The sequence below is a fragment of the Lepidochelys olivacea genome (assembly GCF_965140295.1).
Source record: "Lepidochelys olivacea isolate rLepOli2 genome assembly, chromosome: 16".
In the NCBI taxonomy this organism is placed as follows: domain Eukaryota; kingdom Metazoa; phylum Chordata; order Testudines; family Cheloniidae; genus Lepidochelys; species Lepidochelys olivacea.
In genome coordinates this window covers 24,324,216-24,339,033 of record NC_140426.1, presented here as the reverse complement: position 1 = coordinate 24,339,033, position 14,818 = coordinate 24,324,216, and the positions used below count along the sequence as shown (strand labels likewise).

The window sequence follows — 14,818 nt, the reverse complement described above, 5'->3', positions numbered from 1 at the left end:
GAGTATTTGCTTCAGGTTGGGGGGCTGTCTGTAAGCAAGGACTGGCCTGTCTCCCAAGATCTGTGAGAGTGATGGGTCGTCCTTCAGGTTAGGTTGTAGATCCTTGATGATGCGTTGGAGAGGTTTTAGTTGGGGGCTGAAGGTGATGGCTAGTCGCGTTCTGTTATTTTCTTTGTTGGGCTTGTCCTGTAGGAGGTGACTTCTGGGTACTCTTCTGGCTCTGTCAATGTGTTTCTTCACTTCAGCACAGTCTCTGGGGATGAGAGGAGAGCTCAACCCCGATGGCCCATGAGACCTTTGACCTCCCAGATGAGACTGCTAAGAAGAGGCCAGTCACTACTAACAGCAATGAGTTTTTATGAAGTGAACACTGTCCAATAGGAACTGTGGAAAGAACAATAGTTCATTTCACAGAGGCCAAAGAGCCAACTGCACCCTGGTGACTTTCAGGCCACTACTAATCTGGGTCAGACTGAAGCCCATTGTCTACAGGGGAAGGGCTCCATATTGTAAAACCATACAAGCTTCCCTCAGATTTCTTCTTTAACATGGCCCTAGAAGATTCAAGGTAATTCAGTTATTCTGGCCTCATTTCATACTACACAGTCTCTAAATGACAGCTGTTTGAATGGTACATTCACTCCATTAAAGTATGTGAATATATAAGGCTCCTAAATTGTTTGCTTTAGGGATGCATTTAATTGTCTCTACTATATTGAAACAAATTAAATCAGAATACTTCCTTACAAACTGCTAATCCTAAAAAGTTTTCCAGCTGTTTCACATTAATGTATCTTGATACATTGCAATGTTGTAATAAACAACATCTGACATTATAAGATTGTTCTATCCTCAATGTCCTTGATATCTAAAGAACATTAGGGTGGGGACTCTTTTATACTGATCTTTTTCTAAAATATATACATAGTACTCACAAAACACAACATTAAAAGTTAAGAAATGCCAGAAGTAAGGTTTCACAGGCAACCTTTATTAATCCTGCTCATCTGTACGCTTGATAATACAATCTTTACATACATGATCCCATACTATTCTTTCCACAGGACCCTTGTCCCATTCAGTGCACAGAATGGACAGTATTCACTTACCAGTTAATTCAATATTTTGTTTTATCCTCATTGTTCAGCACGTGGCCTCTACTCTGAAACCAAAGTTATTCATTTACTAATGGGATTTTCCTACGGTGCTTACTAAGACAGAATCTGGGTGCTTCACAAACATTAACAAATGTATCTTCAGAACACCTTTCCTGAGGTTAGGAGGTTGTATTATCCGCATTTACAGATGTGGAACTAAGGCAGAGATGAAGGTCAGAAGTCTTCACTAATTCTGCATGCCCAATTTGAGGCACCTCAGTCCTGATTTTTCAGAGTACATTTTATAGCCCTTTATATGTTCAAAGAACAGCTCCCTTTGACTTGTGTATTTCAGAGCCCACATCTCATGTTAGGCATCCAGAAAATGAAAACACTACTACTGGCCAGCTGTATAAAGCTAGCAAAAAGATTGGAAGCTGTACATTACAGATGATTGAGGAAGACATTATCTTTCCATAAAATATGTAGTATAAAAAATGTGAAGAGCATGGGAGCTGACAGAGCAGGACATGTTTATAACAAAAAGAAGAACTTCTCCACACAACGCACAGTCAACCTGTGGAACTCACTGCCAGAAAATGTTGTGAAGGCCAAAACTATAACTGATTTCAAAAAGAGAATTAGGTAAGTTTATGGAGGATAGGTCCATCAGCAACTATTAGTAAGGCTGCGAGTCTGTCAGAGGTCACAGATTCTCTGATTTTATGGGACCTCCATGACTTCTGCAGCAGCAAGTGCAGCTGGCCTAGGGGTTGCTCAAGCAGCTGGGGTAGCTCCTGGGCCAGCCGCACCAGGTGTTGCTGGAGCAGTCTTGGGCCGCAGCAGCCCTTCCTACCCCACAGCAAGAGTGGGGATCCTGGGCCTGCCTCCGGTCACTGCCCCCTGCCCCAGAGCCCCCATGGGGCACCCCTCCCCTGGCCACCGCTCCCTACCCCAGAGCCCCCGTGGGGCCCTCCAAGTCACCCCCTACCCCAGAGCCCCCGTGGGGCCCTCCAGGCTGCCCCCCGCCCCACATGATTTACTCAAGGGTACATAGTACAAGTCATGGACAGGTCACGGGCCTGAAAACATTTGTACATTTTTTTAATACGAAAAGGAAATATTTTCCCCACTCTCTTTTTGGAAACAGCTGAACTATTTTTGTCATAGCTTTCCAAAAAACTTCAGACTTAGGAAGACACCAAACACAGAAAATTTCAGCCAGAATGGTTAAAGTTTGGCAAAGTTATAAAAACTGAAATCACGGTCTGATCATGGGAAACGTGAGCCAACTTTAACTCTAAGTGGCACTGCCAGCTCCATTATAATAATGCAAGAATGTCTTCATTTTACATAGATAATTGACTATAAATGGAAATACTATTTGTACAGTCCAATGCAGTGAAACACGGTGGAACTTTCATTCTGTTTCCCTTTAAAAAGTTTCCCCAAGTCCAAGTTCTCTCTGCGGTCTCTAATTGAGACTATCTTGGAGAGAATATTAACCACAATCCAAGGAGTTTCAGATGCATGGCAGAATTTAATGATAGGCCTTTGCAGAGCTCAGAGGAAGCAAAAAAACTCTGTTAAAAAGACACGCTAGCATGTCTGCAAATGGATACACAGGAGATAGTTAATGAACGTGTACTGACACTGTTCAAATTTGAGTAATAACTGGTGTGCTTTTAAGAGGGTGTATGACTGCATTCTGAAGCAATTCAGGAATTGATTTACATGTGTATAAAGCACACTGGCAAGAGAGAGGTTTAGAAATACTCTGTTCCAAATCTCTATTTTATTTTAAAATTTAATTTGTACTTTAGAGTCCAGTTACTTTGTGCTACCCTTTCAATATGAATTAAAATAGAGAAGTTACTCTTTTACAGATGTTCACAGAACACTAGTAAAATGCCATTCAGGTAAAAAAAAACAAAAAACACAAATGATGTCTGTGATACCTACCACCTTAGCAATTACTACATCATTACTTTGCAGATATCAGATCAAAAATGCAATAAGCCACCTGTGAAACACCCATATGCCAATTAATACTGAAACTGTGTCTTTGTACTGAAATGATTATCCAGGTTCCCTATAAAACTTCTCACTTTATTCTAGCTGTAGCGGATAATGAAACATTTAAGGCAAATTGGGCTGCTCATCTGAAACACCAACATGGATTAAACCCTTTAAAAATCTAAGTCATAAAACACTTTCCTTTTGCTGTAAAACTCCATCTTTCAGATTAATTAATCATTACACTCCAGCTGAATCCATCTTAAAACCTGGTGCCAAACAGGTGAGAGGAGCAGGGTCTATTCTGGTGTGCAGAGCACATGCTGAAGAACTGGACGTGGGTGACCACACAGCCAGACCTTTCCAGCCTGTTCCCCAAGATCAGACACCAGTGCTGCTAAGAAATAATCTTGTTCTTTATTTGTTAATAAAAATCCATTTTACCAAATCTAAAAGATGCATGTCACCGCTCCGAACATCCTTCCCAGGGCTCAGGAGGAGACCAAAACATCTGCAAAAACACAAATAATTAATCCATAAAAAATTTGTATTACACTTCAGGGACAAGCTGCTAACACCTCCTGAAAAACACCCCATTTATGTACATCTCTGCCTGTGTATCACACTGGGCCTTTGGACACTACAAAAGAGCCTGACTGGATACCAATGTAGAGCATATAGAGCACAGTTTTGTGAACTGGTTTAATTACATGGTTCTCTTCTGTCTACAGTGGTCCAGGAAGTTATTTAAGAATTTTCCCTGAAGGAACAGCACAAATGTAGCTGTGACTCATAAGGTTAGCTGATTGACCAAGGTCTTGTTGAGTAGCTTCCTCTATCCCATTTTCTATTACTAGGGATATTTGCATAAGGAACTTCCATGACAGACAACAACCACAAAATCCAAAATTAAGTGCATGTGTATTTTATGCCTTTATTTCACAGTAACAATATTTAGGGCTGAAGTACCACACTTGGCTTTATCGTCTCCCTGTTTGCACCAAAACCTCAATTTGTTGTATTTAATTTCAGACTGCAGATTCCACAGGGCAGAAACCCTGCCCTCCTCTGTAGTATGAACAGTGCTGAGTTGATGGTCAGTGCTTAGATAAAGAATCTCCTTCTGGTCAATGGAAAGTGTAAGATTTCCTCTCACCCCTGCACTTTACATTCTAGACCATGGCAGATTCAGAATATATGTAGTGCAGTAAATAAGGTGCTCAGACACTGCAGGGATGTGAGAAAGGTAAATACTCAAGTTATGCAACCACTGATGCTAGTATAAACCCATATTTACATATTTTTCAATTACTCTAAAATAGACCATGATGTACACTCAAGAGTCCAAGATCTTTCCATCCATGACCTGAATAGGCCAGTTATTTATGATGGATGATAAGAGAGACTATAGAATGGTCTACATAACAGACAACAGGCTCCAAAATTATGTTTTTTCAAAACAAATTTTTTTCTGGTTGCATACCCAAATTACAAGCCCATAAAAACAGGCGTTGACAGAGAGATTACTGATCTGTTGCCTTGGAACTAGAAACAACAAAACTAAATAGGACATGGTTAAAGAATTAAGAACACCGGGTTACCTCTCAATGGCAAGTTCTTTATTAGTTGTCTGCTGGACATAAATCACAATCTTCTTATCAATTCCTTGGCGGAGCTTAAAGCATTGTCTGTCCTTGTCTTTGGGAACTGCACTGTTATTTACCAAGAAGGGGGAAAAACTCAGATCGTTATTTAACTGTATTCCTCCTTTCAATAAATCAAAACAGCATCAGACATTTGGTGAAATCAGCTTCTTATACAAATGCACGCCGACCTTCCTTCCTTGCCCACTACAGTCAGTAACAGAACAGAGATGGCAATATAATCAGGAGATGGTACTCCCTCGGGCTTTGAAATTAACCAACATAACTCCTTGTATTATGTAGCTTGTTCTTGGATGCTTTCAGCGGCATTTAGACAAGAGGTTTTAAAATACTGAAGTTTAAAGCAATTTTATTACATATTAGAAACTGTGAATCACTCGTGTGCACAATGTGGCAGTAGGGCCTTTGGAAGCATGTAACAAGCACCTGAGCAAAGAAAATGCCCACTTAAAGCCCTTATCGTTCTACCTTAGATTTGCATTTTTCTAGCCAGTTTTCTTCAGCTAGATACTGAGAAGGGCTTCTCCTAAATGCTTACCAAAGCACTGGACAGCCTGCTGATGTGGGAGCAGGCAGCACTGCACTAAATGGCCAACATGGATGTCTAAGTGATAGAACTGGGACTGCTTGCTCAACAGTGAGATGCAGCTGAAACAGTTGTTGGAGGGAACTGATGAACTGTTGGTTCCCACTTTACACAAGTCCATGTTCCTCTGAGCATAGGATTAAATAAAATAAAAGGAGGCAAGGGATTAAGTCTTTACATTAAAGACTGAGAAGAGAGACAGGCTATGTAAACACAAACTGAGTACAGCTCCGTGTTTATCTATGACTGAGCGGTTTTATAAAGAACAGTGTGGAGTGGCTAACACCAAGTGCTTAAAACTTAACAGTGACTTGCACAGCCACGTGTGCATGCACATAACATACAAAGGAGTCAAATCGCCATGTACTCAGAAGCTTTCAGATCTTCCAAGCTAACTAAGGTTGAGGTTGGACAATTTCTGAGTGGGAGACCACCAAGAAATAGCTATAAGGTGGCAATTAAACAGACACTACCCCCTGAGCTCAACTGCTCTAGCATGATATTTGGTGATATTTCACTTAAGACTTAAAACTGACATTCTAATCACACATGGTCATTACAGATCTCACAGACTCTCTTTAAGCAAAAGAATGGTATTATTAATCAAGTTTCAGAGTAGCAGCCATGTTAGTCTGTATTCGCAAAAACAAAAGGAGTACTTGTTGCACCTTAGAGACTAACCAATTTATTTGAGCATAAGCTTTCGTGAGCTACAGCTCACTTCATCGGATGCATACTGTGGAAACTGCAGTAGACATTATATACACATAGAGACCATGAAACAATACCCCCTCCCACCCCACTCTCCTGCTGGTAATAGCTTATCTAAAGTGATCACTCTCCTTACAATGTGTATGAAAATCAAGGTGGGCCATTTCCAGCACAAATCCAGGTTTTCTCACCCACCCCCCCCCGCCCCGACTCACTCTCCTGCTGGTAATAGCCCATCCAAAGTGACCACTCTCCTTACAATGTGTATGAAAATCAAGGTGGGCCATTTCCAGCACAAATCCAGGTTTTCTCACCCCCCACCCCCCAAAAACACACACACACACACACACACACAAACTCACTCTCCTGCTGGTAATAGTTCATCCAAAGTGACCACTCTCCCTACAATGTGCATGATAATCAAGGTGGGCCATTTCCAGCACAAATCCAGGTTCTCACACACACACACACACACACACCCCCGCCCCCACACACACATAGACTCACTCTCCTGCTGGTAATAGCTCATCCAAACTGACCACTCTCCTTACAATGTGTATGATAATCAAGGTGGACCATTCCCAGCATAAATCCAAGTTTAACCAGAACGTCTGGGGGGGGGAGGAAAAAACAAGGGGAAATAGGCTACCTTGCATAATGACTTAGCCACTCCCAGTCTCTATTTAAGCCTAAATTAATAGTATCCAATTTGCAAATGAATTCCCAGTTTCAGCAGTTTCTCGCTGGAGTCTGGATTTGAAGTTTTTTTGTTTTAAGATAGCGACCTTCATGTCTGTAATTGCGTGACCAGAGAGATTGAAGTGTTCTCCGACTGGTTTATGAATGTTGTTATTCTTGACATCTGATTTGTGTCCATTTATTCTTTTACGTAGAGACTGTCCAGTTTGACCAATGTACATGGCAGAGGGGCATTGCTGGCACATGATGGCATATATCACATTGGTGGATGTGCAGGTGAACGAGCCTCTGATAGTGTGGCTGATGTTATTAGGCCCTGTGATGGTGTCCCCTGAATAGATATGTGGGCACAGTTGGCAACGGGCTTTGTTGCAAGGATAGGTTCCTGGGTTAGTGGTTCTGTTGTGTGGTATGTGGTTGTTGGTGAATATTTGCTTCAGGTTGGGGGGCTGTCTGTAGGCAAGGGCTGGCCTGTCCCCCAAGATTTGTGAGAGTGTTGAGTCATCCTTCAGGATAGGTTGTAGATCCTTAATAATGCGTTGGAGGGGTTTTAGTTGGGGGCTGAAGGTGACGGCTAGTGTCGTTCTGTTATTTTCTTTGTTAGGCCTGTCCTGTAGTAGGTGACTTCTGGGAACTCTTCTGGCTCTATCAATCTGTTTCTTCACTTCCGCAGGTGGGTATTGTAGTTGTAAGAATGCTTGATAGAGATCGTGTAGGTGTTTGTCTCTGTCTGAGGGGTTGGAGCAAATGCGGTTGTATCGCAGAGCTTGGCTGTAGACGATGGATCGTGTGGCGTGGTCAGGGTGAAAGCTGGAGGCATGTAGGTAGGAATAGCGGTCAGTAGGTTTCCGGTATAGGGTGGTGTTTATGTGACCATTGTTTATTAGCACTGTAGTGTCCAGGAAGTGGATCTCTTGTGTGGACTGGACCAGGCTGAGGTTGATGGTGGGATGGAAATTGTTGAAATCACGGTGGAATTCCTCAAGGGCTTCTTTTTCATGGGTCCAGATGATGAAGATGCCATCAATATAGCGCAAGTAGAGTAGGGGCGTTAGGGGACGAGAGCTGAGGAAGCGTTGTTCTAAGTCAGCCATAAAAATGTTGGCATACTGTGGGGCCATGCGGGTACCCATAGCAGTGCTGCTGATCTGAAGGTATACCTTGTCCCCGAACGTAAAACAGTTATGGATAAGGACAAAGTCACAAAGTTCAGCCACCAGGTTAGCCGTGACATTATCGGGGATAGCGTTCTTGACGGCTTGTAGTCCATCTTTGTGTGGAATGTTGGTGTAGAGGGCTTCTACATCCATAGTGGCCAGGATGGTGTTATAAGGAAGATCACCAATGGATTGTAGTTTCCTCAGGAAGTCAGTGGTGTCTCGAAGGTAGCTCGGAGCGCTGGTAGCGTAGGGCCTGAGGAGGGAGTCTACATAGCCAGACAATCCTGCTGTCAGGGTGCCAATGCCTGAGATGATGGGGTGCCCAGGATTTCCAGGTTTATGGATCTTGGGTAGTAGATAGAATATCCCAGATCGGGATTCCAGGGGTGTGTCTGTGCGGATTTGATCTTGTGCTTTTTCGGAAGTTTCTTGAGCAAATGCTGTAGTTGCTTTTGGTAACTCTCAGTGGGATCATAGGGTAATGGCTTGTAGAAAGTGGTGTTGGAGAGCTGCCGAGCAGCCTCTTGTTCATATTCCGACCTATTCATGATGACAACAGCACCTCCTTTGTCAGCCTTTTTGATTATGATGTCAGAGTTGTTTCTGAGGCTGTGGATGGCATTGGAAACTACAATCCATCGGTGATCTTCCTGATAACACCATCCTGGCCACTATGGATGTAGAAGCCCTCTACACCAACATTCCACACAAAGATGGACTACAAGCTGTCAAGAACACTATCCCCGATAATGTCATGGCTAACTTGGTGACTTTGTCCCTACCCATAACTATTTTACATTTGGGGACAATGTAGGAGACACCTACAAGATCTCTATCAAGCATTCTTACAACTACAATACCCACCTGCGGAAGTGAAGAAACAGATTGATAGAGCCAGAAGAGTTCCCAGAAGTCACCTACTACAGGACAGGCCTAACAAAGAAAATAACAGAACGACACTAGCCGTCACCTTCAGCCCCCAACTAAAACCCCTCCAACGCATTATTAAGGATCTACAACCTATCCTGAAGGATGACTCAACACTCTCACAAATCTTGGGAGACAGGCCAGTCCTTGCCTACAGACAGCCCCCCAACCTGAAGCAAATACTCACCAACAACCACATACCACACAACAGAACCACTAACCCAGGAACCTATCCTTGCAACAAAGCCCGTTGCCAACTGTGCCCACATATCTATTCAGGGGACACCATCACAGGGCCTAATAACATCAGCCACACTATCAGAGGCTCGTTCACCTGCACATCCACCAATGTGATATATGCCATCATGTGCCAGCAATGCCCCTCTGCCATGTACATTGGTCAAACTGGACAGTCTCTACGTAAAAGAATAAATGGACACAAATCAGATGTCAAGAATAACAACATTCATAAACCAGTCGGAGAACACTTCAATCTCTCTGGTCACGCAATTACAGACATGAAGGTCGCTATCTTAAAACAAAAAAACTTCAAATCCAGACTCCAGCGAGAAACTGCTGAAACTGGGAATTCATTTGCAAATTGGATACTATTAATTTAGGCTTAAATAGAGACTGGGAGTGGCTAAGTCATTATGCAAGGTAGCCTATTTCCCCTTGTTTTTTCCTCCCTCCCCCAGACGTTCTGGTTAAACTTGGATTTATGCTGGAAATGGCCCACCTTGATTATCATACACATTGTAAGGAGAGTGGTCAGTTTGGATTAGCTATTACCAGCAGGAGAGTGGGGTGGGAGGAGGTATTGTTTCATGGTCTCTGTGTATATAATGTCTTCTGCCGTTTCCACAGTATGCATCTGATGAAGTGAGCTGTAGCTCACGAAAGCTTATGCTCAAATAAAATTGGTTAGTCTCTAAGGTGCCACAAGTACTCCTTTTCTTATTATTAATCAAAGTGCCCTGACTAGGCTAATTACATTCTGCTCCCTCCATATCACTCCCAAACATCTGAGTTGGGTAAGATTTTCTCTTTTACTTCCTTTTCCTAAAATAAGGTTGCTATGTGGTGCTAAAATAGCTGCTGTATTTCACTCCAAGGGAAGCTGCATTTCTGTAGCTGAAAAGATCCTTGCATAGGGCCTGACCCTGAGAGGGGTTCAGGCCCTGAATCTGTATATCAGTTTGTTATATTTGAGCAGTGCTTTGGACGTTTCCAGAAGATGCCATAATAAAACGAGGAGGAAAGGGTATTTGTTTTTAAACAACACTTCCACTGGACATAAATCCAAGAAGAGAAACATCTCTGTGCCTACGGCATGCAGCCAAACTGCTCTACAACTCCAAGAGCATATGGCAGTCCTGCTACTCTGAGATAAAGGCAACTCAACAATTATAAAATACTACAAATGGTTACATAAAACACTTGAGGGCACTGTGTATGGACTAACCAGAAACTGAAAAGGGCCTTTGAGGAATCAAGATTATCCAGTTTCATACACAGTGGCACTCTAGAACTGCTACATTGTCTGTGGACATAGGAACACACACAAAATCCAGTAGCACTTGGATTAGAAGACAGAACAAAATTAGCTGTCTTTGAGAACCAGAACACAGAGAACAAGCATTTAAGAATAGATGCAAGCTCCATTTACAAGGTTACAATTAAATATTTGTAGCTGGTAGCGAAATTTAGCAGCATAAATCACAAGCAGAGATTTGAATTTCAATTAAACGGATCACATGACAGGGATGAGTTGTTAACATTTGAGCCCTTTGATAATGAATTTGAATTCAGCCTCCTTCCCTCCTGCTCCCCCGTAACAAATGCTGGGACCAATCCTGAGGAAGTCTCTGAGAAGCGAACAAGAGTGCAGGAACTTTACCCCTCTCTTGTGTAGGCTTTTGGGCTCATGCTGGAGCCCAAGCTTTGAGACCATGCGAGTGGGGAGGGTCCCAGAGCCCGGGCTCCAGCCCAGCATCTACAGAGCAATTTTTAGCCTCACAGCCCTAGCCCCATGAGCCCAAGTCAGCTGACCTGGGCCAACTGTGGCCGTGACACAGATTTTTTGTTCAGTGTAGATGTACCCTTATGAAGGCAGCAATTACAGCTATTGGTATACAAGGCATGGGGAGGGATGGAGTGCGATCTCGAAATTCCTGCTTAGACTACACAACTTCGTAGTCACTGCATCTTTACCAAAAAGCTCCAGTCTTGCAGCGAAAGCATCTCTCACATTGTACTTGGCACAATGCTTCCCAGGAGAGAGATTTCTGCTGGAAAGATTCTGAAGTGTAAGCACAGTTTAATTTCATTTACCATGCTCAGAGCAAGAGCAAAATTAATGACAAGCGTTAGAAGCAGGAAACGAGCTTCCAAATACACTTCTAAAGGTTCAGATCTACAGGAACATACTAGCTCCTTTTAACATACAAAATTATCCCTGGCTTTTGAAAAGTTACTCAATTTAAGAATATTTTCACATTAAAATCCGAAGTCCTATTGAATAAGAATCTGTATAGAAACATATTCACTGTTGGGTGGTTGATTTGACACCCTGTGGTGCTGCAGTGCTAGCTCTTCAGAGATGAAGTAGTGAAAGGGGCATATGTCACCAGATGGGAAAGGGGGCAAGGAACACATTTTTGTGCCATGTTGGTATAGTAGTTTGGGCAGGGCCTTGTGGTCTTGGTCATCAGGCTGCTGGCTGATGAAGCAGTAATAACACTGTACTATGTGGTGAATAGTTAGGTTATCTTTCTGACAGGAAACTTTGTCAGGATAATCTCAGCATCACATGGAGAGTAATTTTCATCTTTTCAGTTCAGTTGCATGCTTTTGAAAATTCTGTTCTGTTTTCTGGGTTAGTAGATAAATGTGTTGGTGCACTAATAAAAATACTGAAAACCTGCAACCAAGCAGATGGCATATCCGAGTATCAGAGAATAAGCCTTCTAAATACTGCCATCCTCACCTCTGGTCTCTGATGAATTCTAAGCATGAAAGCCCTTGTTTGCCACAAGCCCTCTCTGATTAATCTTGCGAAATTTTAAGTCCAGCTACTTTTCTGATTTACCCAGACCCAAGGTTTTATGTCAGGTGGCCAGAGTGGGTTTAAAACTTTAGTAAAGCACACTGGCAGCAGCTGATGTGTCATGTCCTCTCCATCTTTTTTGAGGGGAGCTTTATGCTAAGTGTACTGCCAGATTTTCAAAAGGTGTTTAATATCTGCTGCTCCCACCGACTCTAGCAGGATCTTTGGTGCTTAGCACCTCTGAAAATCTGACCAGTAATATTTGACACTAGAATTTAAGTGTGACATGTTTAGTCTCAACCATGATGCTGCTAAATGCAATTAGCTGCTTTGTACACAGCGTTTTAAAGACAAGAGAGGTATATAAAAATACAGAAAACACCCGGCAGATGGCCTCAGACTCAATGCAATGAAAATTACAACAACAAAAAGAAGAGTCTAACAGGAGGGTCCAAAGCAAAGGAAGAAAATCCAGAAATAAATCACTGCTTTATTTAGCAAAAATGCTCACACCCGAGCCTGGTTTACTCTACAGCATGAACTATTCAAAAGGAGAATTTAGGGGTAAGCCTTCACCACTTTTGTTCCCCTCCAGCCACCCTCCAACACTAGACCCAGCTGATGGATAAGTAGAAATCAGGAAGCAATACCTGAAATAACCTTTCCCATCATCTTCCTTGATTTCCAGGGATACAGAGAATGTGAAAATATCGCTGTCTGGAGTCTGTGGGGCTTCAGTGGCTGAGAGCGGAGTCTGTTTGGCAGAACGACGGAAGGCAGTGGCAAAACTGTACAGTATTCGACTCACCTGCATTCATACAGAACCAGAGAGATTAGAAAAGATTCAAGGAGGATTGCTACCTGTGTTTTCATTACCCAGTTGGAAGAAAAAATATTGTGCAAGAAATTGCAGATATATTCTGGTTCTACTTAAGATACTAAGATAAAATAAAAAGAAAAGGAGTACTTGTGGCACCTTAAGGTGCCACAAGTACTCCTTTTCTTTTTGTGAATACAGACTAACACGGCTGTTACTCTGAAACCTAAGATAAAATAGTAAACGTGCATGCTGTCACCTTATATAGTTGCAATTTCTATGCATTTACCAACTTCTGAGTTATGAAGAGACCATTTCTTCATAATATTCCACAGTGCCTTGAGTGATTGTTTCACAATTTATGGAAATAATCATACTCTGATTTTCTAATGCATAAGTAGTAATTTATCTATTTAAAGGCTCTGAAAGGTTTCTAAAAATAGCATTGTGGGGCTAGCTAGATGTTTATCACCTCAATGATTCTGTATCAAATTTGCTCATTTTGTATGGCAAGATTATTTTTTCCTAAGGATCCACATACATACAGAAGTTGCACAGATGTAACTAAGGGCTTGGCTATACATACATTTTATAGCACTCTAACTTGCTGGCTCAGGGGGGTGAAAAATCACCCCCCTGAGCACAGCAAGTCTGAGCGCTTTAAAGCGCTAGCATGGGAGCATTCCCACAGCAGCGCTTTGAAGTTTCCAGTGTAGACATATCTTAAGGGTGTGATGATGTTGCACTAATTTAGTCAAACTGGTGGTCCTTTGTAAGCATATACTCTTGCATCAGTTTAACAAAAGGTATGATCTTGCACTGTCTTAGTTATGCTGGTATAACACTGCATGCATACCTTCTTGCACCAGTTTAAACCTGGTTTACATCAATTTAGCCTGCCCCTGTTACACTAACCTGATGTAAGCCAGGTTCAAATGGATGCAAAAATACACACACAATGTAGCACCAGTTTAATTAAGAAAGTGCAATATCACACCTTTAGTTAAACTGATGCAACTGGGTGTGTAAACAAGGTCTAACTGCCAGCTCCACAAATTCTCTGTGTGTTCTTTCTGGCCTGCACTTCAACAGAGATTCTGCAATTGAAATTTGATTAGTGTGTTTGCTACTGTTCAAGTCCAGAGTAGGCCGTGTCTCACTCTCCCACAGCCATGTTGGGTCTTCAGGGTTAAAAGGAAAAGGCAAGTTTCAGAAGATCCACCAGGAGCTTGACAAATCTGCAAAACCGTATTTATGAGGTTCCTTTTTTCAGCTATAACCACAGTGCTCTGTATGCTGCAGCAAGTTTCACCTAAAGTCTGCATCTCCCTGGTGGAAGTTCTAGGGTAGCTTCAGATACAGTATTAATTTTAATATTATTAAATTTTATTTTTAATTCAATGAAACCTATGCATTAGCCCTTGTTATTTCTTTTTATATTAAATGCAGGTTGTTTTGCATTATCTCCACATTTTCAGATTTTTATATGGTGTAAATTTTTATAAAAACTATTTCCCCATGCTAATATTTTCCCCTACTGTTACTCACACCTTCTTGTCAACTGTTTGAAATGAGCCATCCTGATTATCTCTACAAGTTTTTTTTCTCCTGTTGATAATAGCCCACCTTAATTGATTAGTCTTGTTACAGTTGGTATGGCAACACCCATTTTTTCATGTTCTCTGTGTATATATATTGTCTTGCTGTATTTTCCACTGCATGCATCCGCTAAAGTGAGTTTTAGCCCACAAAAGCTTATGCCCAAATAAATTTGCTAGTCTCTAAGGTGCCCCAAGTACTCCTTGTTTTTTGTATAATGATACCTACAGCCTAGCAGCTGTCAAGGGGCAGATAAAGGTTAGCAGCTGGGAAGGTGAGACACACATGTGGGTTTGTGGAACATACACAAGATATTTCTGCTAAAATGATCAGCAGTGAAGCAGCTAATTCTGACATTGAAACTATTCTCTTTTGCTTTCAGAGGTAACACCCTACTGGGCAATTCACACTCTTCAGAGATATGGTTTCAGGCTGTCTGCTGTCAGGTGTCACTGCCTCAGACTGCACTTAATTCAGATGTTGAGGTTTTCTT

The 14,818-nt window shown here is 42.0% G+C and overlaps 1 protein-coding gene across 2 annotated transcripts in view; it reads right to left on the bottom strand.

Annotated features, from left to right (window-relative positions):
* RABGAP1 (RAB GTPase activating protein 1) overlaps window positions 1-14,818 on the bottom strand; it is a 129,947-nt gene that overhangs the window by 90,025 nt on the left and 25,104 nt on the right. For both annotated transcript variants that reach the window (XM_084650296.1, XM_084650297.1), the window contains exons 6-8: window positions 12,560-12,717; window positions 4,715-4,825; window positions 3,558-3,624 (exon numbers count right to left, since the gene is read on the bottom strand). In XM_084650296.1, the coding sequence (XP_084506422.1) occupies window positions 3,558-3,624; window positions 4,715-4,825; window positions 12,560-12,717 (336 nt within the window). The remainder of the gene's footprint in view (window positions 1-3,557; window positions 3,625-4,714; window positions 4,826-12,559; window positions 12,718-14,818) is intronic.